This window comes from Suncus etruscus, chromosome 1 (assembly GCF_024139225.1).
Source record: "Suncus etruscus isolate mSunEtr1 chromosome 1, mSunEtr1.pri.cur, whole genome shotgun sequence".
Lineage (NCBI taxonomy): Eukaryota > Metazoa > Chordata > Mammalia > Eulipotyphla > Soricidae > Suncus > Suncus etruscus.
In genome coordinates this window covers 190,369,512-190,395,081 of record NC_064848.1, presented here as the reverse complement: position 1 = coordinate 190,395,081, position 25,570 = coordinate 190,369,512, and the positions used below count along the sequence as shown (strand labels likewise).

The following is a 25,570-nucleotide window of genomic DNA, read 5'->3' as shown; positions in this document are numbered from 1 at the left end:
GGATGTGGCTGCTGGGTCTTAGCAGAGCAGGGACTCAGCAGAGCCAGGATAACTAACCCCTGAGTGCCACCAGATGTGGCCCAAAAACAAACAAAAAATCAGTCCCTGATTAAATTTTGCCTTCATCTTGACTTTTTCTTCTCTTCCTTTTTGTTGTTGCAAGGGTAGGACTAAGGGTGGGTTCTCATATATACAAGTGTTGTATAGGCTCTCTCTGTCTCTTCCCCTCTCTCTCTCTTTCTCCCCTCTCTCTCACTTTTCTCCTCTCCTTTTTCCTCTCTCTCCTCTCTCCTCTTCCTTTATTTCTTTCTTTTTTTTTTTTTGTTTGTTTGTTTGTTTTTTTGGGCCACACCCTGTGACGCTCAGGGGTTACTCCTGGCTATGCGCTCAGAAGTTGCTCCTGGCTTCTTGGGGGACCATATGGGACGCCGGGGGATCGAACCTCGGTCCGTCCTAGGCTAGCGCAGGCAAGGCAGGCACCTTACCTCCAGCGCCACCGCCCGGCCCCTCTTCCTTTATTTCTTTCTCTAGAACAATGTTGGACATGTAAATATTGGCTGGCTTATATTTACCCACCCACCCCCTCCAGTGCTAGGGATCGAACTCACTTAGTCCTCACATGCAAGACATTTATAATACCACCACTGAGTCACATCCCTGGTCGCTCTGACACTTCACTTTATTTTAACCTTTTTATAATACAGTCAGTTGAGGGGCCTGAGAGATAGTACAGCGGTAGGGCATTTGCATTGCATGCAACCGACCCAGGCCAGACTGGGTTTGATTCCCAGCATCCCATGTGGTCCCCAAGCCTGCCAGGAGCGACTTCTGAGTGCAGTCAGGAATAACCCCTGAACACTGCCAGGTGTGTCCCAGATACAAGCAAAATAAAATAAAGAAAATTTATGGATACAATTTTAATGTTTTGATTGCTGTTATCTCTGAACTCTGTTCACTGGTATTCCTGTTTATTCTTCTGTCTTGATTATTGTGCCTTCATTGTGGAATGCTGATTTGGGGGAGTATACCATGTGGTACACTCAGGAGATCCAGGAAATCAACAATTCTTTTTTTTTGTTTGTTTTTTTTTGGGGGGGTCACACCCGGCAATGCTCAGGGGTTATTCCTGGCTCTACACTCAGAAATTGCCCCCTGGCAGGCTCGAGGGACCATATGGGATGTCGGGATTTGAACCAGTGACCTTCCACATGCAAGGTGGAAGAGAGATGCTATGCTATCTCCAGCCCTGAAATCAACAATTCTTTTTTTTTTTTTTTTTTTCGGGCCACACCCGTTTGATGCTCAGGGGTTACTCCTGGCTACGCACTCAGAAATTGCCCCTGGCTTGGGGGGACCATATGGGACGCTGGGGGATCGAAACGTGGTCCTTTCCTTGGCTAGTGCTTGCAAGGCAGACACCTTACCTCTAGCGCCACCTCGCCGGGCCCCGAGATCAACAATTCTTGACCAAGCTGACCCATGATTCAGTGAAAGGGCCTAAGGATGTAGTGCTGCTCATATTCTGCAGTACCAGGCATTACCCAGGCCTCAGGGACCTTCAGGGCTACACATAGTAGTACACAGTTACCTCAGGGCTTACCTGGCTATGCTCTGGAGATCTTTTTGTGCTGGGAATCAAACTCAGGTTGGACTCCAGCCATTGTACAACTTAGGATGCAACTTAACCACTGTAGTAACTCCCAGTCCCAATATGCTGACTTACTTATTGGAGGGAGGGGAAACTAGGGCCCACCCAGTGGTGCTCAGTGGTTATACTTGCCACTACACTCAGGGATCATTCCAGAGTGGTCTCAACATCATATGTGGTGTCAGGGAACAAACCTAGTTCGGCTGCATGCAAGGCAAGCACCCTACCCCCTATTACTATTACCCCTAATATTGCACTATTGTTCTAGTCCCAGGTGCTAACTTTATTTTTTTATTATTAATTTTTTGTTTGTTTTTGGGGTACACCTGGTAATGCTTAGGAGTCACTCCTAATTCTATACTCAGGAATTACTTGTGGCCGTGCTTGGGTGACCATATGGGATGTCTGGGTTAAATTAGCCACATGCAAGACAAGAGCCTTACTCTCTATGCTATACTATTTCCCCAGCCCCAGATGCTGACTTTTAAAACTAAGTAGAATCATTTTACTTGCCAGCGTGAACTAATTATGAGTATATCATTAAATATGCTATATTAACTTTTTAGCAAGTTTTATTTGACCATAACAGTAAGCCATATGCATGAAAGTTTCATTTTTATAGATCATTGCTTATGTAGTTTGGTTTTCTGCTTATGCAGCATCTGAAAACAATTAAAGAGACCATTGGTTGTCATTTACCTCTCATTATCTTTAAAATGGCTTTTAGCAGCAGTTGTGATATTATCTTTTCATGGCTATTTGCTTTTTGAATATTCTGCTTTCTAAAAGATTACTAAATTTGTTCTTATTCTTCATAATCAATAGATTCTGTATGCTGAAACTTCTCAACCAGAAGAAAGAACCTTCACAGTGTCCGTTGTGTAAGACAGCTATAACCAAAAGGCATGTAATTTAGATGATGACGGGAGGTTTGAAACGACAGCAGAAAGAAATGTAGAAATTCTTTAATAACATAACTGGTGTTCCTATCAAACTATTCATTAGAAGAAAAGTGCTACTTTATACATTTAGCAGACAAATTCTTTTTTTCCCCCTGATTTCGGGGCCATGCCTAACTGCTCAGGGCTTACTCCTGGCTCTGTTTTCAGGGGTCATCATTACTGGTGGGCTTGGAGTACCATATGTGGTGCCAGAGATTGAACCTGAAAGCTATTTTTCTTCATGTTACATGGAATAACTGCATTAGACAAATGTTCTTTTTTGTTTTTGTTTTTGGGCCACACCCGGTAACGCTCAGGGGTTACTCCTGGCTATGCGTTCAGAAGTCGCTCCTGGCTTGGGGGACCATATGGGACGCCGGGGAATCGAACCGTGGTCCGTCCTAGGCTAACACTGGCAAGACAGACACCTTACCTCTAGCACCACTGCGCTGGCCCCGCAATTTTCTTTTTCTAAAGCTTCAGGATGATATAAGACTGCATTTTTATCTAAAGCTAGTATTCTTCTACCCTGCTCACATTATCTTCAGTTCTTTGTTTTTAGGGCTACACCTGATGGTGCTCAGAGCTTCTTCCTGGCTCTGCACTCAGGCATCATTCCCAGCAGACTCAGGACCATGTGTGGTGCCAGGGGTCAAGCCGTGGTAGGCTGCATACAAGGCAAACACCCTTCCCACTATACTATCACTCCAGCCCCTGTTTTATTTATTTTTAGTTTTGGAGCCACACCCACTGGCGCTCAGGAGTTAATCCTGGCTCTGCACCCAGAAATTGCTGTTTGCAGGCTCGGGGGACCATATCAGATGCCAGGATTAAACCTGGCTCCGTCCCAGGTTGTTTGCGTGCAAGGCAAATGCCCTACCTCTGTGTTATCCCTCCAGTCCTCCCTGATTTTATTTTCTTCCTTGTACCCAATTCTGTGTGCATGCACATAGACATACAAGGACACACATACAGCAATAGTTTTGGTTTTGTTTTGGCGACCCACACCATGCTGTGCATAAGAATTCATTCCTGGCTCTGCACTCAGGAATCACTCCTGGAGGTGCTCAGGGATGCTGAGATCAGACTTGGGTCAGCCACATGCAAGACAAGCGCCTTAACTGCTATATTATCATCTCTCTAGCTTCTCAATGTTTTACATTGCTCCCTTCCTACCAAGTAAGTTCTATTAATATACTTTATGACAGTTAACTGTGTTTTCTCAATCTTTGATACATAGGAGACACTCCAATACTGTGTTCCTAATCCAGTTTTTTTTTTGGGAATTTTTACTTGTGTGGTCAAAATAATCATCACATTACAATTTCTTTTTTTTTTTTTTTTTTTTTGGTTTTTGGGCCACACCCAGCGATGCTCAGGGGTTACTCCTGGCTGTCTGCTCAGAAATAGCTCCTGGCAGGCACGGGGGACCATATGGGACACCGGGATTCGAACCAACCACCTTTGGTCCTGGATCGGCTGCTTGCAAGGCAAACGCCGCTGTGCTATCTCTCCGGGCCACATTACAATTTCTTGAGGGCCAGAAATGGGGGTTGAACGGTTGTGTTTCATGTTAAAAATATTAATTATTAGCTGGTTAAAGTATGGGGCAATGGCTCTTTTTGCAGACCCCAGTTTGTTATATGAGACCACATTTTCTCCTAAGTTGGAAAGTGACTTCTGAACACAAAGCAGGGAGTAATCATGAGCCACTGCCAGGTATAGCCCCTCTCTCTCACCCAAAGCCAATTCTAAATTCTTTTATAGGGAATTTATGTCTACTGTAAATTAAAAATACTATTTATTTTACGTTTTAGGCTTTTGGAGCCCTTTCTGGGTGTGCTAAGGGTTTAATCCTGGCTCTGTGCTGGGGTCACTCGTAGAGATTCTCCAGGTACCACATGCAGTGCATGGGATTGAACCAGGATTCACTACATACATACAAGGCAGTCACTTGGCCCCCATGCTCCTTGTAAAAATCTTTCTGGTCTCAGAATCATTTTATTTGTTTGACAGGGGAAAGATTGGGGCCACACTTGGCAGCATGCATTATTTGCTACTGGTTCTGGACTTAGAAATTACTTCTAGCAGTCCTCATGGGGATTATATGTGATACTAGGGATCAAATCAGAATCAACTATGTTCAAGGCAAGTGCCTTTACCCCTCTACTACCTCTCAGCTCTAGAGTTCTACTTCAGCATATTACAAGCTCTAGGTAGGTTCGGGTGACAACACACACACACACACACACACACACACACACACACACGTGTATGTATGTATGTATATATATGTATGTAAAAATAATATTACCGCTGTAATTTTTTTTATGGTTTTCTGCTTTTTAAATAGTTTTGGTCTATACATAGGAGTGCTCAGGGCTCAGTCCTGTTATTGCTTATTCTATTATTACTGCATGTTATTTTATGTTTTCACTTTTTTTTTTTGGTTTTTGTTTTTAACAAGTTAATCATTAGCTAAGTATGCCTCTCAATTTTAGAAGCCTGCAAGAAAGTACAAGATTTAGTCAACTTGCTGAAGAACTATTGAAAATCATTCATGCTTTTGAACTTGACACAGGATTACAATGTAAGTGTTGTATAGCTCTGAGGCCAGTGTTCAATAGCTGTCCATTAAAATGTTTAAGTTATTTAAATTTTTCCCTCTTCCCTTTCCTTGTTAATGTTGTAATGACTAGAGGCACGCACATTTGGTTGTTGTACTCACACACTTGGTGGTCCTTTTGGTTATACACTTTATTTTTATTTTATTTTCTGGGGGAGGTGGGGAGTGGCCACTCACAGCAATACTTAGTTTACTCCGCCTCTTCATTTAGGGATCACTTCAGGTGCCATAGATTAAACCTCATATAAGGCAAGTACCTTACCTCTGTACTATCTCTCCAGCCTAGGGTTTTATTTACACTTTAGTTCTGGAACTTCCATATGCGCTTGCTACAACATTCACTTTGTTGTGCTCACACATAGGCTCACGTGGATCACACTACCCTACTGACAGTGGGATTTTTTTGGGTGTTTCTTTGGTTTTTTTTTTTTTGTTTGTTTTTTGCATTTTGGGTCACCCCCAACCATGCTCTATTACTCCTGGCTCTGTGCTCAGAAATTGCTCTTGGCAGGCACGGGGTGTCGAGATTCAAACTACTGTCCTGGATCAGCTGCTTGCAAAGCAAACACCCTACCACTATGCTATCTCTCTGGCCTCACAGGGTTTTTTAAGTGCCAAAAGTATAACCTAGTGTTGGAACTGGGAGTGCTAGAACAGCAGATAAGGTATCTTGCTAGCCCAAGTGGCCAACCCAAATTCTATCACCAGCATGCCATTTGGTCCTGAGCCTATCAGGAGTAATACCTGAGTGCGGAGCCAGGAATGAATCCTGAACACCACCACATATGAGGGTCCCACCCCACCCTCATAAAGGAAAGAACTCTAATCCAAGTGCTTATACATTTGGGGTGGGGGAGTCATACTCGGCTGCGTTCAGGAGTTACTCCTGGCTCTGCACTCAGAAATTGCTCCTGGCAGGCTCGGGGGACCATATGGGATGCTGGGATTTGAACCATCATTCATCCTGGTTCAGCTGCATGCAAGGCAAATGCCCCACTGCTGTGCTATCTCTCCAAATCTTTTTTTTTTTTTTTCTTGAGGCCACATATAATGCTCAGGGGTTACTCTTGGCTCTCCACTCATGAATTATCATCCACAATTCTGTGCTTTAGAAATCACACCATGTGGCACCAAGGGGCCCAGATAATGGAGACACTGAAGCAATGCTCTTTGCATGTTTGCAGTAGGGATTGAATTCATGTTCTCATGCTGCACCAAAAGCACTTAAAGCCACCAAACAATCCCCTGGGCCCCTGCACAATTGTTTCTATAAATAGGTGCTAAGATCTTTTGGTCTAGGTTAATTTAGCTCTTTCTACAATTCATTTTTAAAATCACTCCCACTGATGTGTCATCTTATTTTATAGGTTTTAACATCTTAACATTTTAACATCTCTAAAATTGGGAGCAATTTACCATTAATAGTGTGTCATTATTTAATTTTGTGTGCTTTCTTTTTGTTAACACAAAATAATAGCACTTCATACATGGTTAGTATCATTAAATGAATTGTGGTATTTATAGACAAATTTGTTACTGAAGTGAGGAAAAATAAAACAGGGATGGGATGTGGCTCAGTGGTAAAGCACATGTCTTGATTGTTCGATTCCTTCTACCAGACCTTCATCTAGAAAAAAGAAGTAATTTTTTACAGGTGGCCTCCCCAGTTATGCTTAGAGGCCAGTCCTAGCGGTGCTCAGCCAATTGGTTCTACAGTTCAATACTCGGACTAATGGGTCCAATACTATGGTATTGGGAGATCATATGCTGCCAGAGATCAAATCCAGATATGGCACATATGCTAGACATACACCCTAACTGCTGTACCATCTTTCAGTACCAAGAAGTAGAAAGAATTGATAACCTGTGTATTTGTTTCCTCAAAGTAGAAGGAAGTAGAAGTTGGTTATTGTTTTAAGGTGAGGGAATGGCTGTGCCATATCTCTGAAGTGCTCAGGCGCTACTCTTGGTCAGTTCTAGAGGTGTGGTATTGGGGGACCACTCCCAGCTTGATGTTGGAGGACTAAGTGGTGCAACAATCAAATGGGTTGGCCACATGCAAGGTAAGTGCCTTAACTCTTGTACTATTTCACTGGCACCAAAGTTGGTTTTTTTATATTACTGTAATAAACATATTACAGTAACAATGCATTGTCTTAATACACAAAGAACGAAGGATTTATCTTGGTTCTTTGATGGTAATTAGTACTTTTTTCTAACTATTCTAGTTGCAAACAGTTACAACTTTCTGAAAAAGGACAAGGACAAAAACTCTCCTGATCATCAAAAGGAGGAAGTTTCTATTATCGAGAGTATGGGCTACCGCAACCGTGTCAAAAAGCTTCGACAAACTGAAAATTCTACTACGGTAAAGTCATGAGATCTCTGTTTTGAGCGTTGAGTTATTGATGTGCTTTATGATCATGGACGTATGTAAAAAAAAAAAATCAGTAAATAGGCTTGAAGTGGCTGGATAAGTGTTCTAATGAGTAGAGAGACATTGAAAAAAGGTCGCACATTGTGTGGGCAATAAGACCTTATAGGAACCAAATAGCATGGTGGATAAGGTTTTATCTGCGAGTTTCCCATAAATGGTCTCCTGAACATAACTGGGTGAGCTCAAAAAAAAAAAAAGAAAAGAAAAGAAACAAGCAGAACAAAAAGATCTTATAGGCCCTTCTCTTGCTTTCTTGATTTTTTTTTTTTTTTTTGGTTTTTGGGTCACACCTGGCAGCACTTAGGGGTTACTCCTGTATCTGCACTCGGCAGGCTCGGAGGACCTTATGGGATGCCAGGGATTGAACCTGGGTCCTTCCTGGGTCAGTCGCATGCAAGGCAAACACCCTACTGCTGAGCTATCTCTCTGGCCCCTCTTTCTTTTTTTTTTTTTTTTTTTTTTTTTTTTTTTTTGGTATTCGGGTCACACCTGGCAGTGCTCAGGGGTTACTCCTGGCTCTGCACTCAGAAATCACTCCTGTCAGGCTCGGGGGACCATATGGGATGCCAGGATTTGAACCACCGTCCTTCCACATGCAAGGCAAAAGCCTTACCTCCATGCTATCTCTCAGGCCCCTCATATTTTCTTTTATCTGTTTGGTTATTATTTTGTTTTGGGAGTGGGGTGCACATCTGTCATGTCTTACTCCTGGCTCTATGCTCAGGAATCACTCCTGGCGGTACTGCAGGGAGAGGGAGTGGGGATCAACTGAGGTCAGCTGTGTACAAGGCAAGAGCTCTGTCCTTTATCTTTTGACTCAAAAATTAGCCATAGGTCACTGTTAGTATAAAACTTTCTAGGTTTTTGCTTTGTTTTGTTTGTTTTCAGTTTTGGGGTCATACACTCAGCAATTCTCAGTGACTTCTGGTGATGTTCAGGGAACATGTATAGTGCCAGGATCCAACTAGGGTCAGCTGCATGCAAGGCAAGCACCTTACCTACTATACTATCTTTTCGACCCTAAAACTTGCTAGGTTTTTGTATTTTGGGTCATACCAGCTATGCTTGGGTTATTTCTTTTTTTTTTTTTTGGTTTTTGGATCACACCCGGCGGTGCTCAGGGGTACTCCTGGCTGTCTGCTCAGAAACAGCTCCTGGCAGGCACGGGGGACCATATGGGACACCGGGATTCGAACCAACCACCTTTGGTCCTGGATTGGCTGCTTGCAAGGCAAACACCGCTGTGCTATCTCTCCGGGCCCGGGTTATTTCTTTTTGTTTTGTTTTGTTTTTTGTTTTCGGGCCACACCCGGCGGTGCTCAGGGATTACTCCTGGCTGTCTGCTCAGAAATAGGTCCTGGATCGGCTGCTTGCAAGGCAAACGCTGCTGTGCTATCTCTCCGGTTCTAACACTGCTCAGGTCACTCTTGGTGGGGCTCAGAGGACCATATGAAGCACTTGATTCTTTTTCTTTTTTTTTTTTTTTTTTTTCTTTTTTGGGCCACACTCTTTGACACTTAGGGGTTACTTATCGCTATTCGCTCAGAAATTGGTCCTGGGGGCACCATATGGGGCATAGGGGATTGAACCAGTGTCTGTCCTAGATCAGCCACATGCAAGGCAAACACCTTAATGCTGCGCTATCGCTCTGGCCCCATGTAGCACTTGCTTTTAAAATAACTAGCCAATGGAAGTTCTCTAAGCAAAGGGAAATATCTTTAATTTCCTCTGAAAAGTTACCAGGGAGAAAAATATTTTTAACATTTGAAAATTGTTTCATGGGGCCGGAGAGATAGCATGGAGATAAAGCATTTGCCTTTCATGCAGAAGGATGGTGGTTTGAATCCTGGCATCCCACATGTTCCCCCGAGCCTGCCAGGAGTGATTTCTGAGTGTAGAGCCAGGAGTAACCCCTGAGCACTGCCGGGTGTGACCCAAAAACTAAAAAGAAAGAAAGAAAGAAAATTGTTTCAACTTAAAAACTGTAATAAAGAAAACAATGCTCATTAATTTGGTATTTGTATGCAATTGAATAGTGGAGATCTTAAAAAAATATAGCACTCAATTTTCAGTATATGTTGAATGGTTCAGAATAAAGGAGGAAATCTTTGTCAGAATAATGTTAGGCTTTTTTAAAATACTCTTTGCATTTTTTTTTTTTTTTTGAGTCATAGTGGTACTCAGTGGCTTGCTCCTGGCTATGTAATAAATAATCACTCTTAGTGGGGCAGAGGGATGCTGGAGATTGAACCCAGGTTGGCCCTACCTGCTATGCTATTTCTCCATCTCCTAAGATGCTTCTTTTTTTTGTTTTGTTTATGTGTTTTAGTTTTAATTTTTTGGGTCACACCTAGCTCAAGACTTACTTCTGGCTCTGCACTTAGGAATCACTTCTAGCAGGGCATGGGGACTATATGAGATGCCAAGGATGGAACCCAAGTCAGCTGATGCAAGACAAATGCCCTATCTACTGTACTATACCTCCAGACACCCCAAAGATGCTTTTCTTATACATTAATTATAATAGTTTTAGGTATAATCATAAATAATTTATTCAGTTTTGAAAAACTTGAAACAACATGAATATAGAAGAAATGTTTAAAAAAAAGAAATGTTTTTAGATTGCACATAACTCATACATTTTGATATATAGATGCTAGGACATTATTTTCTAGATGCATGTTTTTTTTCTGGGGGCCACACCCAGTGATGTTCAGGGGTTACTCCTGACTACACTCAGTAATCACACTTGGTGATTCTTGGGATACGGATTCTGGGTCAACACCTGCAAGGCAAGCACCCTATTTGCTGTGCTCTTTCTCTGTCCTTAAATTTTAACTAGTTGATTGTTACTTGTTTGTATTATTCATGCCTTGAGTTTCTCTTCCAGGGAAAAAAGACCCAGAACAGGCCAACATTTTGTTGATCATTCTTATTATACTGCTCAGCAGGAATCCAGACAGAGTGTCCAACTTCCTAACCATGGAGTTGAGAGATTTCTGAGAACAAAGCCGCAGCTACAGTCCTGTAAAAAGTCTGTCTATATTGAACTGGGTAAGAATTTCAGAATTTTGATTAATGATTGCTGGTTTCTTTTATGACTCCTTTCTTCCTTCCTTCCTTCCTTCCTTCCTTCCTTCCTTCCTTCCTTCCTTCCTTCCTTCCTTCCTTCCTTCCTTCCTTCCTTCCTTCCTTCCTTCCTTCCTTCCTTCCTCTCTCCTCTTTCCTTCTCTCCCTCTCTCCCTCCCTTCCATTTTGGACCACACCTAGCTGTACTCAGGGGTTATTCCTGTCTCTGCACTCAGAAATCAATCCTGGCAGGCTCTGGGAACCATATGGGATGGATGCTGGGGTTCAAACTCGGGTCTGCCACAGGCAAGGCAAATATCCTACTCACTGTACTATTGTTCAGGTCCCTATCTTATGATGATGTTATTCAAATCTTTGATCATATTTATATAAACAGTACAGAGCTTTGGGAAGTGAAAATAAAATAATTTTGCTATCGATGTGGTATAATGAATTGGACAAAGAGGATAAATAGATAATGAATGATGTAACTTACCTATTTAGAACCTTTTAAAATTTTGTTTTTGAAGTTAAAATGGGTTTTATTTGAGAAAGGGGATAGAGAGATTGAAAGAAAGTAATGTGGGGGCCCGGAGAGATAGCACAGTGGTGTTTGCCTTGCAAGCAGCCGATCCAGGACCAAAGGTGGCTGGTTCGAATCCCGGTGTCCCATATGGTCCCCTGTGCCTGCCAGGAGTTATTTCTGAGCAGACAGCCAGGAGTAACCCCTGGCATTTAGAGGGAGCCAAGTAAATTGTCTTAGACTAGAAAGTCTTTTAAGAGGACTTGAGCAGAGATTATATGGATCTCATTGTCTTACTTTTGTTTTTTGTTTTTTTGGTATGTGTGTTTTTATTTTTGTCTTTTGGGTCACACCCAATAGTGCTCAGGGGTTCCTCCTGGCTCTACGCTCAGAAATCACTCCTGGCAGGCTCGGGGGACCATATGGGATGCTGGGAATTGAACCACCTCCTTCTGCCTGCAAGGCAAATGCCTTACCACCGGTGCCACTACTCCGGCCCATGTCTGACATACCATATTTTCTGGCGTATAAGACGACCCCCTAATTTTGCAGTTAAAACATAGGTTTAGGCCTGTATTCGCTGTATCAGACAGAATGTTCCTGTGCTGCAACTGTATGTACCACAGTGAGCCAATCACAACAAGCAAAGGTTCAAAGGTTCTACTGTAATAGACTTCCTCTCTGACTCTGGCCAATCTGAACAGGCTTTTGACAGTGTAGATTCGGGTCCAGAATATTGTCTAATTTGCATGCATCAAAAGCCTGTTTGGATTGGCTGAGTTAGAGAGGCGGTCCGAGCAGCCTGGCATTGGTGCCAGGATCATTGGTGCAGGATCGAGTTGGAAAATTCGTTTTGTGGCAATATTCAGACAATTTTCGTTTATCAGCATATTGAAACATTTTTACGGATATACTAGGAGTATAAGATGACCCCCGATTTTCGGTTGACTTTTTTTGTTTCAAAAGTCGTCTTTTACGCTGGAAAATACGGTAATTATTGTGCTTGTAATATTTTGATGCTTAGTACTTGTTGAATGAATATCTTATAAAAATACTTTTTTTAGCTTAACCCTCTAAATAAAAATACTTTACTGATTTGTTTTTTGGGGGTGTTTGGGGAAAATTTTTAGGATCTGATTCTTCTGAAGACTCAGTTAAGACAAGTTATTGTAGGTGAGTATTGCTTTCTCAAAATAGAGCCTTTGTCTATGTAGACAGTGTATCTATTTTAGTTAATATTAAGGATTGGTGTTTTCTTCAGGTTGGAGTTAATGTCATTGGAATAAATCTTTAAAATTATCTCCCTTTTTGGGCCAGAGAGATAGCATGAGGTAAGACATTTGCCTTGGATGCAGAAGGATGATGGTTCAAATCCCAGCATCTCATATGGTCCCCCGAGCCTGCCAAGAGCGATTTCTGAGTGTAGAGCCAGGAGTAACTTCTGAGCACTGCCAGGTGTGACCCAAAAAAAAAAAAATTTTTTTTTTCTCCCTTTTGGAAAGGGGAGATGGTAAAGGGGGCTGGAGAGCATGTTTTCCTTGCAGAAAGTGTGAGACTTAACCCAGCACCATTAGCACCATGTAGTCTGTTGAACAAAAATGATTTACTGGGCCAGAGAGATTGGATAGAGGGTAAGGTACTTTCCTTTATGAGGATGACCCAGTTCGAATTCCTGACACTGCGTACCGATGAGCACTACTAAAGACCACTCCTGAGAACCGAGCCAAGAATAGTTCCTGAACTCTCTGGGTGTGGCCCAAAAATAATAATGTACTTTAGTTTTATTTCTTTTTTTTTTTTTTTTTTGGTTTGGTTTGGTTTGGTTTTGGTTTTTGGGCCCCACTCCTGGCTCTGTACTCAAGAATTACTCCTGGGACTGGAGCAATAGCACAGCATGTTTGCCTTGCACACGGCCAACCCGGGATGGACCTAAGTTCAATCGCCAGCATCCCATATGGTCCCCCAAGCCTGCTAGTAGTGATTTCTGAGCACAGAGTCAGAAGTATCCCCTGACCGCTGCCAGTTGTGATCCAAAAACCAAAAAAAATGCAAGAATTACTCTTGGTGGCTCTGAGGAATCCTATGGGATGCCAGGGATGAAACCTGGTTGATCGTGTACAAGGCCAGTGTCTTACCCACTGTGCTATCACTCTGGCCCCTATTTCTTCATTTTATGGTTAAGAAAAATACGTGCGAGGGGCCAGAGATGTAGCATGGAGGTAAGGCGTTTGCCTTTCATGCAGAAGGTCATCGGTTCAAATCCCGGCATCCCATATGGTCCCCCAAGCCTGCCAGGAGTGATTTCTGAGCGTAAAGCCAGGAGTAACCCCTGAGCACCACCGGGTATGACCCAAAAACCAAAAAGAAAAAAAAGAAAAATACGTGCTTTTTTTTTAAGGGAGGAAGAGGATCTTCTAACAGTTCTTGGCTGTGTTGGCAGTTTATTGCTTAGACCCAAGAATGTAGTACTTGAAATCAGTAAATTATACCAGTGGTACTGGGCAGGGGTGAGGGAAAATACCATTTTTGTTTGTTTATTAGAATTCTGCACAGACTTAATTCCAGCAGTTGGTTTAGTTTCTTGTGTATTGACACATGATAGTTACAGATAGTAAAAATATCAGAGAATTTCATCTTTGATTTTGGGGCCACACCCAGTCGTGCTTGGGTAAATCAATAAACTATTTTTATTAAGAAGGTTAAGCTCGGGGCCGGAGAGATAGCATGGAGGTAAGGCAATTGCCTTTCATGCAGAAGGTCATTGGTTCGAATCCCAGCATCCCATATGGTCCCTGGGCTGCCAGGAGCGATTTCTCAGCTTGAAGCCAGAAGTAACCCCTGAGTGCTGCTGGGTGTGACCCAAAAACCAAAAAAAAAAAAAAAGGGTTAAGCTACGGCCATACCACCCTGAACGTGCCCGATCTCATCTGATCTCAAAAGCTAAGCAGGGTCGGGCCTGGTTAGTACTTAGATGGGAGACCGCCTAGGAATACCAGGTGCTGTAGGCTTAAAAAAAAAAGAGTTAAGGGCCCGGAAAGATAGCACAGTGGCGTTTGCCTGGCAAGCAGCCGATCCAGGACCAAAGGTGGTTGGTTTGAATCCCGGTGCCCCTTATGGTCCCCCATGCCTGCCAGGAGCTATTTCTGAGCAGACAGCCAGGAGTAACCCCTGAGCACTGTCGGGTGTGGCCCAAAAAACAAAAAAAAAAAAAAGGAGTTAAGCTTAAAATAAGATATTTGTTCAAGAAGTACTCTTGGTAATGTTCGGGGGCTCATATGGGGTACCAGCGTTCAAGCCCAGGTTAGCCACATGCAAAGCAACCTTACCCACTGTACTCTTGAGCCTGAAAGATTTCAATTTCAAGTCTCCTTTCTTTGAGTGCTGAGCGCTGCCAGTTGTGGGGAAAAAAAGATATATCACAGTGGGGACAATATGGGGTGCCAGTATTGAGCCCGGGTCAACCTCATGCATTACTAAAGGAAAGGGCATATTTTAAAAGATAATATTGATAATATATAGACAACTAAAAGACTTGATCTTGCTCATTTGACAGTTTTAAGAGCATAGAGCTAGTGTTTCTCACTACAGTTCTCTCTTTTCCTATAGTTTGGGAGACAATGGATTGTTACATATCATCCCTCAAGAAGCCAAAACTGAAGCCAGTTTGAATTCTGCAAAAAAGGGTATGACAGGTTTTTCCCAGTGTAATTGAGTGAAGAGGGGAAGAGTATAGACCAGATTATTCTGAAGACCTTTTAGGACATTTATAATTCACATCTTGGATTGAGAATGTGGCTCAGTGATAGATTTTCTTTCTCATGTAATGCCCTGGATTTGATCCCCAACACAACAGCAGCAACAATAGTCTATAATTCATAGTGTCTCGTGGCAGGATTCGAATCTCCCTCCTTCCCTCTCCATCCCTCCCTCCCTCCCTCCCTCCCTCCCTCCTTCCCTTCTTCCCTTCCATCTTTACTTTCTTCCTTCCTTCTTCCTCCCTTTTTCCCTCTCTCCCTTTCCTTTTTTCTTCCTCCCTTTCCTTCCTCCCTTTCCTTCCTTCCTCCCTTTCCTTCCTTCCTTCCTTCCTTCCTTCCTTCCTTCCTTCCTTCCTTCCTTCCTTGCTTCCTTCCTTACTTCCTTCCTTCCTTCCTTCCTTCCTTCCTTACTCACTCCCTCCCTCCCTCCCCCTCCCTCCCTCCCCCTCCCTCCCTCCCTCTCTCCTTCCTTCCTTCCCTCCTTCCTTCCATCAATATCATGGTACCTCCTGATCTAAATCAGTGGCATTACACTAATATAAATTTTCTGTTCACATTTTTTTTTTTTTTTTTTTGGGTTTTTGGGCCCATACCCGTTTGATGCTCAGGAGTTACTCCTGGCTAAGCGCTCAGAAATTGCCCCTGGCTTGGGGGACCATATGGGATGCCGGGGGATCAAACCACAGTCCTTCCTTGGCTAGTGCTTGCAAGGCAGACACCTTACCTCTAGCGCCACCTCAACGGCCCCTATTTACTTTTAATTCATTTGCATTTGAAATTCATCTTTTGTGTACTTATTTATAATATAGGAAGCATGAATTTTAAGCTAGAACACAGCATTGTAGATCTTATACCCAGGTTACTTTTTAATTTATTCTTGAAGATTAGAAAAATGGAAGGTTGGGGCCGGCGAGGTGGCGCTAGAGGTAAGGTGTCTGTCTGCCTTGCAAGCACTAGCCAAGGAAGGACCACGGTTCGATCCCCCGGCGTCACATATGGTCGTCCCCCCCCAAGCCAGGGGCAATTTCTGAGCGCTTAGCCAGGAGTAACCCCTGAGCATCAAACAGGTGTAGCTCGAAAAACCGAAAAGAAAAGAAAAATGGAAGGCTAATTTATATGTAGAAAAATGGGCTAGAAATGTGACCTCTGTTTTGTATACATGAGCTCCCTGTGTTCATTTCCCACATTTCACAAAGAGAGTGACTCTACACCTAAGAATAACCCCAAAATTACATTAACATATATTTGATGGAGGGGGTTTGAACCATCATTGGTAATGATTAAGTGTGAGTCCTGGTAATGTTAAAAGGACCATATACCATGTGTTGTCAAGGATTGAATTGGAATTTACCACATACAAGTCAGGTGCCTTAATAGCTATGCTATCTCTCTGGCCCCAAAATTACTATGTTAATGCAAAAGTGATGAGACTGTAGAAAAATAGAAATTACATAAAACAGAACTATAGCTTCAGAATAGTTTATGAAATTAAAAATCTATAATCTGTTGTTTTATTTCTCCTTAATACAAGTTAAGTACATATTTTCTCAAATTACATCCTTAAGTATCACTACTTTTTTGTACTTTCAGCTGCTTGTGGGTTTTCTGAGAAGAACATAGCAGATATCAAACATCATCAGCCCTGTCATAAAGATTTGACCACCACTGAGAAGCAGGCAGCTGAGAAGCATCCAGAAAACTATCAAAGTATTTCTGTTTCAGACGTGCATGGGGAGCCATGTGGTACTGATACTCACGCCAGCTCATTACAACATGGGAACAGCACTTTATTACTCACTAAAGAGAGGACGTATGTAGAAAAGGCTCAATTCTGTAATAAAAGTAAACAGTCCAGCCCAGGAAGAAGCCAACAGAACAGATGGATTGAAAGTAAAGAAACATCTAATGATACACAGATTCCCAGCACAGAGCAAAAGGTAGATCTGAATGCTGAACCCCTGTATGGAAGAAGAAAACAGAACAAACAGAAATTGTCAGGCTCTGACAGCCCTAAGGATCCCCAAGAGATGTCTTGGGTAACTTCAAATAGTAGCCTACAGAAAGTTAATGATTGGTTTTCTAGAAGGGATGATGTATTAACTTCTGATGATTTCCATGATGCAGGGTCTAATTCAAATACAAAAGCTGAGACAGAAGAAATTCCAAGTGCAGCAGATGGGTTTTTTGTTTCTTCAGAGAAAGAAGATTTAATGGCCAGTGATCTGTGTGATGCTTTAATGTATGAAAGTAGAAGAGTCTTCTCCAAACCAGTAGCAAGTAATATTGAAGATGAAATATTTGGGAAAACTTATCGGAGGAAAGCAAGCTTCCCTAACTTGAACTGCACAACCGAAAATGTAATTCTAGAATCACCTCTACTAGAACCGCATACGGCACATAAACACCCCTTCACAAATAAATTAAAACGTAAAAGAAGAAATACATCAAGCCTTGGTCCTGAGGATTTTATAAAGAAAGTAGATTTGGCGGTTGTTCAAAATTCTCCTGAAAAGAAAATTGAGAGGATCAACCAAATGGATCAAAATGGTCAGGTGGTGAATACTACTATGAAAGGTCTTGAAATTGAAACAAGAGGTGATACCCAGAAAGAGAAAATCGCTAACTCAACAGCGTCATCAGAAAAAGAAAGTGCTTTCAGACATAAAGCTGAACCTGTTAGTAACAGTATAAGCAGTATGGAACTAGAATTAAATATTCCAGATAGTCCTACTTCTAAAACACCAAAGAAGAAGAGACTGAGGAGGAAGTCCTCTACCAGGCATATTCATGCACTTGAACTAGTAGCCAGTAGAAATTTAAGTCCACATAATCATACAGAACTTCACATTGATAGTTTTTCTAGTAGTGAAGAGATAAAGGAAAAAGAAGTTGAGCAAATGCCAGTCAGGCACAGCAAAAAGCTTCAAGTGGAACACAAAGAACTTGCAAATGGCACCATCAATAGCAACAAACCAAATGAACAAACAAATAAAAGATGTGCCAGAAGTATTTTTTCAGAACTAAATTTAGTGAATGACTGTGCAAGAGCTAATAAACTTCGGGAGTTTGTCAATTTCAGCAGTAGGAAAGAAGCAGAAAAGAAGATAGGCACAATTCAAGAGTCAAATCATCCCAAAGATCTGAGATTAAGTAAAGGAAAAGGTTTGGAAATTGAAACGTCTATTCAGAGTACCTGTATGACATTGGTATCTGAAACGGATTATGACAGTCAGAGTAGTAACTCGTTACTGGACACTAACATCCCAGGAAAGGCCAAAAAGTCACCAAATCAACTAATTGAAAACCCAAAGGAACTTACCCATGGTTGTACTAAAGATTACGGAAAGGACAGAGTGGGCTCTAAGGGTCAGCTGAGATACGAGGTTAATCCTTCTCAGGAAACATGTATAGACGAGAGTGACCTTGATACACAGTATTTACAGAATACCTTTAAGTCTTCAAAACGTCAGTCATTTTCGTTACTTCCAAGTTCAAGAAATACAGAGAAGGAATGTTCAACAGTCTTTGAATTCTTAAGGAAACAAAGTAAAAAAACAACTGTGAACTCTGAACAAAAAGAAGAAAATCATAAACTGGAAGAAGCTAAAATGAAGCATTTGTCGTCAATGCATGCAACTAATAACTTCTCTGGGAGTTTTCAAAAAGATAGCCCCGTTGATTATGCCAAATGTAGCATAAAAGGAATCTCTGGATTTTTTCCATCTCAGGATAGAGGCAATGAAAATGAACTCATAGAAAATTTAAATTTAAAAAATTCATGTCATGTATCACCACTTTTTCCTAACAAATCATCTGTTAAATCTCCCAGTAAGAAAAACTCGCCAGAGGGAAAGTTTAAGGAACACTCACTTTCACCTGAAAACACACTGGGAAATGGAAGCATTGCTCAAAATACAATGAACAAAATGAGTAGCAAAAATAATAGCAGAGAAGATGCTTTTAAAGAAGTCAGCTCAGGCACTACTAATGAAGTAAGTTCCAGTACCAATGAAGTAGGCTCTAGTAGTAATGAAGTAGGTTCCAGTGATGAAAATGTGAAAGCTGAATTTGGTAAAAACAGAGGATATAAGTTAAGTGCTATTCTTAAATCAGTTCTTAGGCAACCTGAAGTCTATAAGCAAAGTAATTGTATACAGCCTGAAATAAAGAAACAAGGAGAAAATGAAGCAGTTCAGAATAAGACCGATTTTTCTTCACGTCTAATGTCAGATAATCCAGAACAACTTATGGAAACTAGTAATGCTTCTCAGATTTGTTCAGAGACTCCTGATGACCTTTTAAATGATGATGAAATAAAGGAAATAAGTTTTGCTGAAAGTGATATTGGGGAACGGTCTGCTGTTTTTAATAAAAGTGTCCAGAAAATAGAATTCAAAAGGAGGCTTAGCTCTTTAGATGATACGCACTTGGCTCCAGTTCACCTTAGAGGGTCCAGGAAATTGGAGTCCTTAGAAGATGGCATGACCAGTGAGGATGAAGAACTTTCTTGCGTCCAAAAGTTATTATTTGGTAGTGAAGCCAGTATACTTTCTCAGTCTACCAGAAATAATGCAGGTGCCTCAGAGAATTCATCTAAGAAAATAGAGGAGAACCTACTGTCATTGAAGAATAGTTTATCTGATGGCAGTAACCAAGTATTAGCAAAGACATCGCAGAAATATCACTGTAGTGAGGAACCAAAATTTTCTATTAACTTATTTTCTTCAGAGTATAGTGCTTTAGAAGACATGACTGCTAATACAAAAACCACAGATCTTAGCTTGATGTTAAATCATCCCTCCAAAAGCCAGTATCACACTGAAAACCAAGAGGTTCTGAATGACCAGTTTACATCAGATGACGAAATGGAAACTAACCTGAAAGAAAATAAACAAGAAGAGCAGATCATGGATTTGTGTTTAGGTATTGAAACCATAGTTTTTGTGTTTTTCCAAGTTTATTTTATATAAATGAGCTTAAGAGACTGAGATGAGGGCCAGAGAGATAGCACGGAGGTAAGGTATTTGCCTTTCATGCAGAAGGATGGTGGTTCAAATCCCGCATCCCATATGGTCCCCTGTGCCTGCTAGGGGCGATTTCTGAGCATAGAGCCAGGAGTAACCCCTGAGCCAAAAAAAAAAGAGAGACTGGGATGTGTCTCATCAGTTGAGCTCATTGCTTTGCATTTATGTGATGCCCTAGGTTTGCTCCCTAGCACTGTAAAAGGAAAAATAAAGGGGGAAGAATGGGTCAAATGTCAAACTCATATTTTGTGAGTTTTCAAGTACGATTAAAGTGCTTCTTAGATTTTAAAATGGGTCTCCTACCCTGTTGGCATTTCTTCTCTATTTGGATTGAGATTCAATGTCCTGATTGTAGGATCTGTACTGGTTTTGGGGGGTGACAATTTCTTTTTTTGTTTTTGTTTTTTGGGTCATACCCGGCCAATGCTCAGGGGTTACTCCTGGCTCTATGCTCAGAAATCGCTCCTGGCAGGCTTGGGGGACCTATGGGATGTCGGGATTCGAACCACCATCCTTCTGCATGAAAGGCAAACACCTTACCTCCATGCTATCTCTCCGGCCTCTGGGGTGACAATTTCTAAGAGAATATAGTTGATTTTCCCAAAACAAAGAAAAATCATTTGGTGTGACATGAAAGTATAATTTATTATGCCAGTGGAAAGATACAAATACAGCCAGTTGAGGTATCTGCTATTTGTTTTTACATCTGACTCTCTTATTTAAGGTGAAGCAGTTTCTGGGTATGTGAGTGAAACAAGTGACTCTGAAGACTGTTCGGAGCTGTCCTCTCAAAGTGCTATTTTAACCACTCAGGTAAAAAGCAGATATGTGTGTGTAATGTCCTATGTATTCAGTGGGATAAGTCCCTTCCTAGATTTGCCTGTACCAATTCTTTTGTTTTTTGTTTGTTTGTTTGTTTGTTTTTGGCCATATCTAGTAGCGCTCAGGGGTTACTTCTAGCTCTGCACTCAGAAATCGCTCCTGGCAGGCTCCAGGGAGGGGACCATATGGGATGCCGGGAATTGAACCTGGGTCCATCCCGGGTTGGCTGCATGCAAGACAAATGCCCTACTGCTGCGCTATCAGTCAGGCCCCTATACCAATCTTTTTCTTATGGTGTGTGTGTGGTTTTTGGGTCACACCTGGCAGCGCTCAGGGGTTGCTCCATGCTCAGAAATTGCTCCTGGCAGGCTTATGGGACACCATGACCTTCTGCATGAAAGGCAAACGCCTTACCTCCATGCTATCTCTCCAGCCCCATCTTTTTCAATGTGGACATATTACTAAGGCATTGCCAGAATAATCCCAGAGGACCTTGGATGCAATTGTTTGGAGGTGGGTACTTCCTGTCTAAAAATTAAATAACTTTCCAGAGTAAGCCCGAAAGACTATTTTGGTTTTGGAGCACCCCAGCAGTGCTCAAGGATCATTTCTACCTGTGCTTGGGGGACTATGAGAACTAAAATCAAACCCAGGTTGGCCAAGTGCAAGGCAAGTGCCCTACCCTCTATACAGTCTCTAGCCCCTGACATTTTTGTTGTTATTGTTGAATTTCTTTTTTGTTGTTGTTTGGGAAAGAGAATTAGGAGAAGTTATTGGGCCAGACTTTGCACCACTTGGGCTATTCGCTTCTGCAGAGGAGTGACCTTGGTGGTGCTAGGAGAGGAAGGTATGTGGTGCCAGGTATTCAAATAGTGGTTAGCCACAGGGAAGCACCTAACTCTCTGGATCCAGTATGAATTATTTTAATAACGCATTTTCAATCACAAACTTAAAATTTTATCTTCCTCAAGGCTGGAGTGATATACAGCATGTTGGGTATTTTGCCTTGCATGTGACTGACCCCGTTTCATTTTCGGCACCTCATATGGTTCCCTAAGCTCTCCCAGGAATAATTTCTGAATACAGTGCCATGATTGAACTCTTGAGCATTGCTGCATATGTCCCAAAGCCCAAAGATAAATAAAATGAGAGATTAGGATCCAGGGACAACTTAATGATAGAGTCTGGCTTTGCGGAACTGAGTTGGATTCTTTTTGCATGAAGTTAAGTGTGTTTGAGTACCCAAACTGAAAGTGTGATACACATACACCCCCTCCCGAGCAGTCATTGCAACAAAAATGAAAGGAGGGGCTAGAGTTCAGAAGCCTGGATGGGGGCCAGAGATATAGCATGGAGGTAGGGCACTTGTCTTGCATGCAGGACAGTGGTTCGAATCCCGGCATCCCATACGGTCCTCTGAGCCTGCCAGGAACAATTTCTGAGCTTAGAGCCAGGAGTAACCCCTGATTGTTGCCAGGTGTAACCCAACCCCCCAAAAAAAACTTGGGGTGTAATGTAATTCAGTGGTAGAGCATGTGCCTAGCATGTGAGAGGCAATGGGTTTGATTCCCAGTATCACACATACATACAGAAGTAGAGAAGATCAGAATAACAGTGAGAAAACACTGAATAGAGTAGGGCTAACTTGACTGACTTTAGAATTAGTGTTGGGGCCAGAGCAATAGTACAGCAAGTAGGGCTCTTGTCTTGCAAGTGGCCAACTTGGGTTCAATCCCCAATACCTCATATGCTGACCAGATCACTGACAGGAGTGATCCCTTAGCATCACTGGGTGTGGACCCAAAAACAAAATATACAAAATATCAAGGATCAGGGGTTAAGGTACTTGCTAGTCCACTTTGATCCCCAGTATCACATATGGGGTCCTAAGCACTATCAAGAATTCCTCCTGAACACCACTGGATGTGGCCCAAACCAACCTACCCCTACAAAAGCATCAAAGGACCTGGGAGATGGCTTACTGGCCAAAAACAGCACCTGCTTTACAAGTGTGACTCTTGAGTAGAAATTTGGTCTGACTGAAGAGATGTACAGCAGGTTAGGTACTTGCCTTGTACATGACAGCCTAAATTCAATCCCTGGCATCCCATGTGGGTTTCTTCCCAAAAGTATACCAGGTGATTGAGCACTGCATACTCTGATAAGTACCACAGATATTGGGAACACTTAATAGTTCTACTCTTGGACATGTATGGACACCACAGCTACCCACCATAAGCATCGCAGTCAGAATGTTTGCTACCACAACTAAGTAATCTCACAAGCACAACTAAGTCTATAATCTCAGGTTTATCACAACAGCAAGTGTGGGAAAATAATTGGAATCAAGACCATTTGATAACCAATTCGCTATTGTTTTCTCAAATGTACTTTGCCAGCTGTCAACAGGGGAGTTTTTCTAAGTGATAAGTAATTCCTTTGGAAATATCCAAAATAAAGTTATTTAACTATAATTTTCCAAAAATTTTTTTACATTTCATAAGTTTTATTTTTAGGAACAATTTTTATTAACATTTTTATTTAAACACCTTGATTACAGATATGTAATTTTCCAATTTTTGTTTGGGTGCCATACCTGGAAGTGCTGAGGGTTTATTTCTGGTTCTGCACTCAGGAATTACTCCTTATCAGGGTTTAGGGGACCATATGTGGTGCTGGAGATTGAACCCAGGTTGTCTTCATGCAAGGCAAGCTCCCTGACCACTCACTATACTACCACTTTGGACCCTAGATGTGACATTCTCTTTTTGTTTGTTTGTTTGTTTATTTATTGGTTGGGGGGGCACACCTGGTGATGCCCAGGGGTTACTCCTGGCTATGCGCTCAGAAATCACTCCTGGCTTGGGGGACCATCTGGGATGCCGGGGGGATTAGAACCGCAGTTCAACTGGCCCCCTAGTTAGGATATTCTTGAAAATAGTGACCAATAAGCTTCTGAAACCTAGAGATAATTTTTTTTTTGTTTCAGTTTTGTGATCAGACAATCACTCACTGGGGTTTGATCAGTGACAGAACTACTCACAAATGCCACAAGGTGGCAATGGTGCTACTACAGGAGTTGACAGCAAAGCAGTCTCAGGGTAGCCGTTTGTATTTTCTGGTCATAAAATCTGAAAACTATGAACTCAGTGTAGCAGAAGAAAGTCAATGGCTTGTTTTTAGTAGAGAGCGAAATCACTTTCAAGATCAGAAGAAATGAAGGGTGAAATAATCTGTATTTCCCTATGGTTTGCTGGCACCCATTACTATTCTAAAAGGGATAAAGGTATATTTTGGAAAGTTGCTTATCTACCAAATTAAATTTTTATCAAAAACCTTAGGCTGGAGAGATAGCACAGCAGTTAGGGCACTTGTTATGCATTCAGCTGACCAAAGCTTAATCCCTGGCCCCTAGGTAGTGCCCCCCCCCCCAATCCCTAGTAGGGGTGATCCCTGAGTACTGCTTGGTATGGCTCAAAAACAAAGAAAATCCTTAAATTTAGACATCTTCAGAAGCCCTGAAAGTAAGTTTATTGTTTTGAATTGAAATAATAACTGTCCTTACGGGTTTTCATAAGCTTTTCCTACTAGATCATTCCCTCTCGAGAGTTCTTATTTATGGTGTTTTCACCTGATTCCTTCTATGATAGCTGGACCATAGTTAAAGCCCTTGCCTTTCAGGCAGTTGATCCAGGTTTGATCACCAGCACCACATGGTCCCCTGAGCAGTGTCAGGAATGATCCCTGATCACAGCTGAGTATGGCCCAAAAAATAATAAAATAAAATATTTGAACCAGAATGGCTATCTTCCCTGTGCTAGAACCACATGTAGTATATAACAAAAGAGCAACAAATAGTTGAAAGGATAAATAATGAATTCTTGGGCAATACCCAGCTGTGCTTAGGGATTACTCCTGGCTCTCTGTGCTCAGGGATCAATCCTATTGGTCTGGGGAACCATATGAGATGCCAGGGGTTGAATCTAGGTCAGCTATATTATCACTCTGGTCTCAGTTCTGTAATTTTTATGTTAGAATCTGAAAGTTCAAGAGATCCCAAGACAGTAATTTAGGCAAGATCTTCTGTAAGAGCTATGTATAAGGAGATATTTTCCATATTACATCAGTCTGAAAACCAGACACCTTTATATGTAATGACCCAAAATACCAAATATTTGAAATGTAGTTTGTTAAATATTTGTTTTTGTTTGGGAACTCAGGGTTCACTCTTAGTGATGTTGGAATGTCATATAGGATGCTGGAATGAATCCAGGTTGACTCCAGCCCCATATGTTAGAAGGTATTAATAGATAACAAAAGTGATAGGTGCCTTGGTTATTTGTCACACTCTAGCTTTAAAATAACCAAATTCAGGGGCCGGGAAGGTGGCGCTAGAGGTAAGGTGTCTGCCTTGCAAGTGCTAGCCAAGGAAAGATCACAATCGCGGTTCGATTCCCCAGCATCCCATATGGTCCCCCCCAAGCCAGGGGCGATTTCTGAGCGCATAGCCAGGAGTAACTCCTGAGCGTCAAACAGGTGTGGCCCCAAAACCAAAAAATAAAATAAATAAAATAAAATAACCAAATTCAGGGTCCAGAGGACCCTAGGTTTGATCACCCCTTCCTGGAGTGATTCCTAAGTGCAGAGCCAAGAGTGATTCCTGAATATCACCATATGTGGCAATAAACAAATAAACCAACAGCTTAAAATGATAACACTATAAAG

The 25,570-nt window shown here is 41.9% G+C and overlaps 1 protein-coding gene and 1 non-coding gene across 2 annotated transcripts in view; both read left to right on the top strand.

The window, feature by feature from the left end:
* The window catches only part of BRCA1 (BRCA1 DNA repair associated), an 81,829-nt gene that overhangs the window by 10,416 nt on the left and 45,843 nt on the right, over window positions 1–25,570 (top strand). Inside the window, exons 3-10 of the mRNA XM_049768089.1 lie at window positions 2,474–2,551; window positions 5,091–5,179; window positions 7,444–7,583; window positions 10,601–10,706; window positions 12,375–12,417; window positions 14,851–14,927; window positions 16,590–16,706; window positions 20,748–20,836. Coding sequence (XP_049624046.1) covers window positions 2,474–2,551; window positions 5,091–5,179; window positions 7,444–7,583; window positions 10,601–10,706; window positions 12,375–12,417; window positions 14,851–14,927; window positions 16,590–16,706; window positions 20,748–20,836 — 739 coding nt within the window. The remainder of the gene's footprint in view (window positions 1–2,473; window positions 2,552–5,090; window positions 5,180–7,443; window positions 7,584–10,600; window positions 10,707–12,374; window positions 12,418–14,850; window positions 14,928–16,589; window positions 16,707–20,747; window positions 20,837–25,570) is intronic.
* LOC126033150 (5S ribosomal RNA) lies at window positions 14,134–14,252 on the top strand. The gene has a single exon (XR_007504302.1). It is a non-coding gene; the product is annotated as a 5S ribosomal RNA (ribosomal RNA).